General features: G+C 33.3%; 1 protein-coding gene across 2 annotated transcripts in view; it reads right to left on the bottom strand.

The window, feature by feature from the left end:
• Positions 1 to 2,400: 2,400 nt before the first annotated feature.
• The window catches only part of ptgir (prostaglandin I2 receptor), an 89,736-nt gene continuing 80,907 nt past the window's right edge, over positions 2,401 to 11,229 (bottom strand). Inside the window, exon 3 of one of the 2 annotated variants that reach the window (XM_684811.9) lies at positions 2,401 to 9,880. In XM_684811.9, coding sequence (XP_689903.3) covers positions 9,608 to 9,880 — 273 coding nt within the window. In that variant the 3' untranslated portion in view covers positions 2,401 to 9,607. The remainder of the gene's footprint in view (positions 9,881 to 11,229) is intronic. The other variant, XM_021466316.3, reaches the window with a different exon arrangement.

Below are 11,229 nucleotides of genomic sequence, written 5' to 3'. Positions count from 1 at the left end.
TAAAAAAAATGGCTACTGTTAACTCCGGATATTCATAACGAACCTTTTTATTACTATATATATATATATATATATATATATATATATATATATATATATATATATATATATATATATATATATATATTATATATATATATATATATATATATATATATTTTATATATATATATATATATATATTTTATATATATATATATATATATATATATATATATATATATATATTTTATATATATATATATATATATATATATATATATATATATATATATATATATATATATATATATATATATTTTATATATATATATATATATATATATATATTTTATATATATATATATATATATATATATATATTTTATATATATATATATATATATATATATATATATATATATATATATATATAATATATATATATATATATATATATAATATATATAAAATATATATATATATATATATATATATATTTTATATATATTTTATATATATATATATATATATATATATATATATATATATATATATATATATTTTATATATATATATATATATATATATATATATTTTATATATATATATATATATATATATATATATATATATAWTTTATATATATATATATATATATATATATATATATATATATATATATATATATATATATTTTATATATATATATATATTTTATATATATATATATATATATATATATATATATATATATATATATATATATATATATTTTATATATATTTTATATATATATATATATATATATATATATATATATATATATATATATATATATATATATATATATATATATATATATATATATATATATATATATATTTTATATATATATATATATATATATATATATATATATATATTATATATATAATATCTTATATATTTATATCTTATGTATATATCTTATATATTTATATATATATATATATAAAAATAATATATTTATATATATATATATATATATATATATATATATATATATATATATATATATATATATATATATATATATATATATATATATAAAAAGAAACACTTTAATGTATTATATGCATTTTACTATTTTCCTTCTATTTATATTCTATTTTAGTTAAGATAAATGGACGTTTAGTAAATCTCAAGTAAAACAACAATGATCTCGACTGGTTCCGTTGTTCTAAGAGTGTGACGCAAAGCTCTTCATGTGAGGACTGTCATTATTGTTTGTTCTTTTACATGATTGACATTTTAGAAACGCTCATCACAAAGTATTCATGGTCGTGGTCTCAACAGGTGAGTTATAATGCTTTCCCAGCCTGCTCCTCTTGATAAACCTGTTCCCCAGCGCCATAGGCTACTCGTTTAGGAAATATAATATTCCATGATTAGGAATACAGCATCTTCGTATTACAAACCGTTGCACTATACTAAATATGTACAAAACCAGTGGTGCCTGCAGTCATGCGGATGCAGACATGCTAACTTCTGTAACCTTCAAACTTTGCAAAAACGTTGCCACCGGCCAATATGTAATACAGTTAAAGTAAGAATTATTAGCCCCCTTTGATTTTTTTGTTTTTTTGTTTTCTTTTTAAAATATTTCCCAAATTATGTTCAACAAAGCAAGGGAATTTTCACAATATGTCTGATAATATTTTTTCTTTTGGAAAAAATCTTATTTGTTTGACTTTGGCTAGAATAAAAGCAGTTTTTAATTTAAAAGCCATTTTAAAAGCAAAATTATTAGCCCCTTTAAGCTGTTTTTTTTTCTGATGTTCAACATAACGAACCATAGTTATACAATAACATGCCTAATTACCCTAACCAGCATAGTTACCCTATTTAACCCAGTTATCTTTTAAATGTCACTTTAAGCTGTATAGAAGTGTCTTGAAAAATATGTAGTCAAATATTATTTACTGTCATCATGGCAAAGATGAAATAAATCAGTTATTAGAGATGAGTAACTAAAACTATTATGTTTAGAAATGTGTTGAAAAAATTCTCTCCCTTATACAGAAATCGGGGGAAGAAAAAAACAAGGGTGATAATAATTCATGGAGGGCTAATTATTCTGACTTCAATTGTATATTTGTAATGCGATGTAAATCATATGTAAGATTTCACAGTGAAAGTTTCAATAATTACTAGAGAAGAGTTTTTAAACAAACATTGAATTATGAAGTCCAGTTTGTGTCCATCTGCTTTTTGTTCAATCAATTTGGTGGCTATTAATCAATTTTATTGCAAATTTGGTTGTTGTTTTATTTGGAGATTTCAGCATTTATCCAGTGATGTGTATTTTGATATTGTACAATTTATGTCTGTTGTGTAGCCTTAAAACATTTTAACCTGGAGAAAGAGACAGAGTTTGGACAGGGTGTTGTGTTCTTTACTAAGGTATCCATTGTTTCTAGCATGAGTCAACACTGCAATGAACAAACCCAATGTACACAAAGCAGTTCCACCTTTACAGCACTGCAAAGACATTATAAAACGGAATATCACATCAGGACAGGACTTCAGATTCACAAAACACATGCAGGCAATTTTAGTGAACATATAGTGAATTTACCCCATCCACATATTCAATGACATCCGAGAGATAAGTTTGTTTAGTTAGTTAAACTTCCTGATCCTCCACAACACTGTGCAGTTTGTTTTCAGAAATGTGATCCTTTAGCACTGTTTACATCTGGTATTAAGAAACATTTTCATGAATCTGATCATAAGTGGATAATGGTAGATAAATACAGGTGTAAACAGGGTCAGACCAACGCTATCTCACGGCAATTTGTAACTTTTTGATGTAGTGGTTAATTCATATGAATTCATATAATCTTATTTGTACAAGTTAGTACAATTTGTTTATCCCCCAATAACGGATGGGTTAAGGGGCAGGGTGCCATGCTCTCTTTTAAAAATTGTACATTTTCGTACAACTGAACCCGTACGAATTTGTAGGAATTAGCCTCTAAACTGACAAAACGTAAAATAGGCTGGGTCTGACACATCTTGCGATTTTTATTTATTTTTATTTATATATTTATTTATTTTCTCCACTTTCAACCTTTACCTGATATGCGTGGTATTATACTGGTAAATATTATTTTTCAAACGATTCGATATCATAATTTTGCCTAATTTGGTATTTCTCACATAGCAATATTGTCTTTTAGCACTGTTTACATCTGGTATTAAGAAACATTTTTCATGAGTCTGACCATAAGTGGATAATGGTAGATAAATACAGGTGTAAACAGGGTCAGAGCAACGCTATCTCACGGCAATTCGTAACTTTTTGATTTAGTGGTTAATTCATAAGAATTCATACTTGTACAATTTGTTATCCTCTAACGTCAGTTAGGTTTAGGGGTGGGGTGCCACGCCTCCTTTTAAAAATTGTACATTTTTGTACAACTGAACTCGTAAGAATTTGTATGAATTAGCCACTAAACAAATGTAAAATAGTAACATTTCCTTGTAAGATCAGGCTCAAGTCTGACACATCTTGCGATTTTCACTTTCAACCTTTACCTGAAAGGGATGCGTGGTATTAAACTGATACATATTATTTTTCAAACAATTCGATATCATAATTTTGCTTAATTTGGTATTTCTCACATAGCAATATGATCCTTTAGCACTGTTTACATCTGGTATTAAGAAATTTAATCTGATCATAAGTGGATAACGGTAGATGAATACAGGTGTAAACGGTCAGACCAACGCTATCTCACAGCAATTCGTAACTTTTTGATGTAGTGGTTAATTCATCTGAATTCATATAATCTTATTTGTACAATTTAGTACAATTTGTTTATCCCCCAATGACGGATGGGTTTAGGTGCACGGTGCTACTCCCCTTTTTAATAATCGTACATTTTCGTACAACTGAACCCGTACGAATTTGTAGGAATTAGCCTCTAAACTGACAAAACGTAAAATAGTTACGTTTTCTCGTAAGATCAGGCTGGGTCTGACACATCTTGCGATTTTTCCACTTTTGACCTTTTCCTGATAATGATGCATGGTATTATACTGGTACATATAAATTTTAAAACGATTCAATATCATAATTTTGCTTAATTTGGTTTTCTCACATAGCAATATGATCCTTTAGCACTGTTTACATCTGGTATTAAGAAACATTTTCATTAGTCTGATCATAAGTGGATAATGGTAGATAAATACAGGTGTAAACAGGGTCAGATCAACGCTATCTCACGGCAATTTGTAACTTTTTGATTTAGTGGCTGATTTGTATGAATTCATATGATTTAATTCGTACAATTTAGTACAATTTGTTTATGAAGATTGGGTTTAGGTGGGGGGTGCCATGCCTCCTTTTAAAAATCATACATTTTCATACGACTGAACTTGTACAAATTCATATAAATTAGCCACTAAACTGACAAAATGTAAAATAGTTATGTTTCCTCATGAGATCAGGCATGGTCTGACACATCTTGCGATTTTCCACTTTCGACCTCTTCCTGAAAGAGATGTGTGATATTCTATTGTTCATATTATTTTTCAAATGATTTGATATCATAATTTTACTTAGTTTTGTATTTCTCACATCGCAATTCTAAAGTTTGCCAGTAGGTGCTTCACAATTTGCTGCTGAAACCAGTAAACTTTATAACAGAATAATGTGACGGATCATTAAAAGGATCAAACTCCATTAATGTGCCTGAATTAGCATCCTGTACTAAGGTATTACATTCAGGTATCGTACCGTATCCAAAATTATGGTAACGAGCCAACCCTACTTCCAAAGTTATACTGCCAATACATGTCATTAAATTTAGTAGTTTAAACTAAAACTAAATCTTATTACCAGGTGCAAATAAGGCAATGGTTCTGAATTTATTCATGTCAATTCTAAACAAAGAAAAATACTTACAACTGAATTTCAGGTCAGATATGAACAAACCCCTCTTTTGGAATAAAAATTGTATTTACAATAATTTAAAAATGTAACCAAACTATGTAACCATGGAATGATCAAACTGTCTGTTTTTATTGGACATTTTTAATAGCAGTTGTCTAGACCAGTGGTTTCCAATTCCGGTCCAACACCTAAACCACCCCCGCAAATGTTGTATGTCACAACATTATTTGACATGCAAGGATCTCACAAGAAAACTTAGCTATTTTATGTTTTTTTCAGTTTGGTGGCTAATTCTTTTATTCAATTAAAATGTGGCATGGAACCAAACCTCACCCCTACACCCACCCTCAATAGAGGATGAGCAAACAGTACTAAACTGAATTAATGAGATCATACAAATTACCCACTATATGAAGTTACGAATTGCTTATAGCCAATGCAGATAGCATTGGTTAACGAGATAATGATCTGAAACTGGTGTGTGAAGTTTGAAGGAGTGGAGCACAATTGGGAACCCCTGGTCTAGACAAGCATTCAGTCTTAGCTTCAGGCAAAGCCTATACATGTGATACAACCACAATATACTGTACAGTAAAAGCAGATATCCATAGAATGACACATTAAAGTTGATATCAGTAGCAGACATCAGATATGAAAGCACACATGCACTGTTATAGTCTGACCTTTATACTTCAGTTGAATTGTAAACATACTGTATGGTCAAACATACTTTACATGTATGCAGTAGCCTTTCCTCGAACATCACTTACTTAGAAGATGTTGTTTGTTAAAGCGGCAAGAATTGAAAGCTGTCTATTTCACGTCAAATTTGGACTTTTCAGTTTAAATTACAAGAGCTAAGTCGCCCTGCCCACAGTCCTACACAGTCTGTTTGCGCCCGCTCACTCTTTTAGCAGTGCACTGACGCATCTTTCCTATTCATTTGCTGTAAGTACTGTGTACTTTACAGCTTTACACAAAAAGAAGTGGAAAATTACAATCTAATGGCAAAATCAAATTAAAAAAATGTACGGAATATAAAGAGATCTATTCAAAGTTGGCTAAATTTCACATTTGGAGGACTCTGTATGTTTATAAACAGAGAATAAAGCTGCGGTGACACTGGGATTTTCCTCCCACAGACTTCCTTTCATAAGCAGGCAAATGCGTCAGACTGGAAACGCATGGTCATAAGTTAAGTTTCGCATCACTTGACTACGTGAGACCAATTGAGGATCAAAACATGACCTCTCTGGACAGAAATGTAAAAGATGGAGCAATCGCTCGCTTTTTTAAATGTCTATTAAGCTTGTTTAATCCGGCCCCTTTTCGCAGCGCCGCACGACAGAATATTGCACACAAAAACTCTAGTGTGAGCTTTAAGAGACCAACTCGTGATTTGCTGTGCTTTTTGAGAGTGGGCGAGGCTAAAGATATGTGACTCTTTGATTGGTGTAATTTCCACACAGCATCATGGATAATGGATTGATGGATGCAATTTTTCCAAACTAATTAAACATGGCATTTCAAAGTTGCTTCAACCTTTGTTGTGGTTTTTAAAGATTGATCAATTGTTATTAAAAATTGGTTTACCTATGGAGAAATTGAACGGACTTTTAACTTCAGAACTCAACTATTTTGTTCTACACTTCATGTATACAACACAAATCCACATTACACACTAGATACACTATGTTGGCTAAATCTTTTGGACACCCCTCCAAATTATCAAATTCTGGTCTTTCTCTCTTTTCAATATCCACAGGTTTATAAAATCAAGCACCTAGGCATGCAGATGCTTCTACAAACACCAAAGAATGGGTTGCTCTGTGGAGCTTAGTAAATTCATGCATGGTACTGTGATAGGTAAATCCATAGATGAAACTTCCTCACTACTAAATGTTCCACGGTCAACTTTTGTTTTTTTCTTTTAACAAACATAAAGCAATTGGGAACAACAGCAGTTGTGCACAGGTGGGAAAATTTCTATGGAGTCAACAGCTTCAGAACTTCGTGTGGTCTTCAAATCAGTTCAAGAACAATGCTTAGAGAGCTTCATGAAATGGGTTTCCATGGCCAAGCAGCTGAATCCAAGCCTTACTTCACTATGTGCAATTTAATGCTTGGGATGCAATGGGTCTCAAACTTAGTACCTGGAGGGCCACAGCTCTGCACAGTTTTGCTCCAATAATAATCAAATACAGCTGATCCAAGGTATTCAAGACTACTACGCTGCGTCCGAAATTGCTTAGTAAGCAATCCAGAGTGGGCGGGGGGGGGGGGGGGGGGGGTGCGCAACATAACTGAAGAACAGTGGGGGCCTGTGCGTGGAATGTATCTGAAGAGCGGTTGGGGCGTGTGTGCATGACGTATCTGAAGAAGGGGGTGGTGAGTTGCGCGAGACGTACATAAAGAGCGGGGAGGGATGCTGTTGAGAGGGGTGCGCAATGCATTTAAGGACCGGGCGGGAGATGCACGATTTTCGGGAGATTCATTTGCAGGCATCCAGGAGTCTTTATGCATTCGCGGGAGACTCTTGGAACTTACGGGAGAATTGGGATGAATCACGCTACTTTGTTTGTATCTGATCATGGATGAGGTTTGGTGGTTACTAAGAGAATTGTACTTGGCTGACTTCAGTGTTGGGGTATAATTGGTTATTTCATTATGTTTCTTCCTGTTTTTCTATAATGTGTTTTAATTTAGTAAAGTGGGTTCAAAAAGTTTTTTATATTTGTAAACGATGGGCTACTTGCTTTGATAAAATAAATAAATAAATAATAAACTTTATTTTTACATTTATCTTGCCTTCACTTGAATTTTCATGCTTTAACTTCTTCCCTAGTGTTAGGAAAATCAACCAAGCATAAGACTCCAAAATGTCTGATTATCCACTAAAACAAACACTTTTTAATTCTCACTTGGTTGTCTGCTGCTAAACAACTTGCTGTAACATCCAAGCTCATACGTTGCACATATCCTAGCAAACTATTTTGTGTTTAAAATACGTCTAATAGACATCTAAACGTAGACAGCTTGGCTAAAACAAGGTTAAACTTGGCCTGTCAGTAAATATCTAATAGACTTCTAAGAATAGGCCAAAACTAGACCAGTCATTAACTAGACAGATTAGACAGACTATATGTGTAGTCATTAATTTCTGTTTATTTGATGACTAGTCTAGTCTGGCCTATTCTTAGACGTCTATTAGATTTTCACTGACAGCCCAAGTTTAGCCTTGTTTTACCCAAGACAACTATGTTTAGACATGTATTAGACATCTATTAGACATCTTTTAAAAACAAAAAATGCTTTCTGGGATGTGTGCCTTACGTTTTTGGTTGAAAGAAGGTTTCATAAAGCGTTTCGATTTTAAAACGACATTAATCTAGAGGTTTAATTATGTAATGTAGCCTACTTATTGTTTTCTGATGCTGTATCTTGGTTCCATGTCATTAATAACTTGTGGTAATACATCCAGCGCCTCTGCTATGAATTATTAAGTCTTCCCTTTCCAGTAATCTATTAGTGAATAAGTCCTCAACGTTCATGACTGTACATAGTAGCTATTGGTGAACTGGATCTCAAGAAACAGGCTGCTTTCACAATCATGTGGTTTGTGTGGTAGTTGCCAAAATGTTTGCATCTTCCCTGTTCATTTGTCATTATTTTTGGCACCAAGTTGCTCACTTGAGTTCTGTGGTTTACATGAGTAACTTTTACGGACATGCTTGCATCATTTTGAGCGAGGCTGGAACCAGCATGGGAGGAAGCACACTAAACAGTGCAGCTGCCGCCATTCACTATCATGCCTCCTGAAGCCAGGGAAGTGAGATTAACTTGCTCAAATCTTTCTAGCTGACATTAATAAAACTTTCAAACCCTCGCTCACTCCAGTATCAGTTAGTTCAGCTTTTCATCCAAGCAGGATTTCAACCTTCACCTCTAATATGGGAGCAGGACAATTTTACAAGGTTACTAATTAGCGTAACCTCAAATGTCAGCTGCTAATGCACTTTACTGGACCAGGCGAGTAAGGTTTAATCGCACAGCTCCTACTAGCTGGTAGCCTAACCACTTAAAGTACCTTACACCCCTCTAGGTCACAGCAACAATCGTTGTCCTTTGGTTGGACTTGCTTGCCTCTAATGTCATTGGGATATGGGATACATAATAGCAAGATACACAAGATAGCAGCAAATCTATGCATCTTTTGTGGCCAAGGAAGAGAGGTTTACTCAGTAGGTCTCCTACTAGGTAGTGTCCTATACACCTCCCTAAACTGCACTCCTTTCTGGGGTTTGGCAACAATCTCACCCCTGTCGTTCTACCTGGCCTGTCTAGTGCACTGGCAAAGTTTCCTCAGTTACTACTAGCTGGCCTCTTTTCTACAATCATCTCCTCCTACATCCGGGTCATGGCACCAATATAACCCCAACCATTGACCTTCATTCTAGCAAATTTCTTACCAACATTGGAGTTGGACATACTAACAAGGTTTCCTTCTGACTGGTCTCCATTACACTGCATAGAAGAACATGGTTAGGAATGAAAGTTAGTCACAAATCATCCATTAACAATGTCTTCTGATGACCGTGCTTTTATTTTTGGTTCTTGGCACCACTCGACACATTCATGCAGTCTTTTCAGGCTTCCTAAAAAGTCCCTTCATCGCTACTGAAGGTCTCACTGGGGGAGGCTGTGGTAGATCTTGCTCTGGATGCTGGAGCTGTGTTTAATGTCTTCAGCCTTAAGCTCTTGGGAGCTTTGAGCTGTGGTCTTCACTGCTTCTCTGGGGAAGCAGCAGCGGAACAGAGCCCGGATGTGGTGGAAGACCGCCTTACGGAAGATGATGAAGATCCAAGGGTCCAAGATGGGGTTAAACGCAGAGAAGCGGAAAGCCGTTAGATTCCGCTGATCATTCCCAACTGGACTAATGGCATTCTCAAAGCCACAGATCTGTTGGGAGAAAGAGAGAGAGATATTAGAAGAGTTGGAGATCAACATAAAGGCATTATTTACAGGATTGCCAAATGTCTAGGATGAAGCACACTAAACAGCTGCCATCATTCACCATCATGCCTCCTGAGGCCAGGAAAGTGAAGTTTACTTGCTCAACTCTTTCTAGATGGCATTAATAACACTTTCAAAACCTCGCTCACACCGGTACCAGTTTAGTTCAGCTTTCCATGCAAGCAGGATTTGAACCTTTACCTCTAGCATGGGAGCGGGACAATTTTACAAGGTTGGAGATGAACATAAAGAGATTATTTCCAGGCTTGCCAAATGTCACCTGTCAAACACAACTGGAACATAATCACGATTACTATTATATGCAGTTTGTTCTCTATGTTATGCCATACACCCAAACAGCTGGGAACACTTGGATCAATTAGTGCAATTGAAACTGTCATCAGAATGGAAAACAAATTGTGAAAGTTTCAGATGTTCACAAGTCTCTGAAGTCAAGTCTCAAGCTGTGTTTTTGTGATAAGTCCAGATGAATCATAAAGTTCATTTCGTTAATAGCTTTGCAAATGTGCAATAGAAGTAAAACAAGGATGATATTTATTTTTTTATCCTTATTTTACAAGGGATTTTCCATTGAGATATGCATCTCTTCTACCAAGGAGTCCTGGCCAAAGTGGCAGCACAAAAAGTGTCAGATAAAAATTAGACACATATAAAGTATCAGATATTTAAATTTACACAAAACGTTCACGTGATTCTTCCATATAAAAGTTCAAAAGATTTGTAAATACGCTTAGAGATGGAATTGTTTCTAAAATGATAACACTCTGCATTTCATTCTATATTGTAAAATGCAGAACACATAGTCGAGCCATAATATACAGTCAGGCCTGAAATTATTTATAGCCCAGGTTTATGACTTATGATAATTTTGGGCTTGACTGTATTAAAATGTGGATATTATTCAAACATAAAGCACCTATATTTGAACTGTAGCAATAATATTTAGAAAAGGAGTGTCTGTTTGTATTGAATTCATTTACTGCATAATATAGGCCAAACATGAAAAAAAGGTTTTTCAATCATCAAGACTTTACAAGTCTTAGGAATTCTTTTTTTTTTCCCACAACGTGTACTGTAATTTTACATCTTTTATGAGCAAAAACAATAAGAATAAAAATAATGACAAGAATCATATTCTGATTATAGAAGGCACCTGCTAAAATTTCGTTGTGTAAATTCTTTTACATACATATGCATATATACAATAGTATACACACCCAAATATTGGCAGGTATATATAGAGCAAGAATTATTTTTTTTGGCATAATGTAAGA

Source organism: Danio rerio, chromosome 15 (assembly GCF_049306965.1).
Source record: "Danio rerio strain Tuebingen ecotype United States chromosome 15, GRCz12tu, whole genome shotgun sequence".
In the NCBI taxonomy this organism is placed as follows: domain Eukaryota; kingdom Metazoa; phylum Chordata; class Actinopteri; order Cypriniformes; family Danionidae; genus Danio; species Danio rerio.
This window is presented reverse-complemented; position numbering and strand designations above follow the sequence as displayed.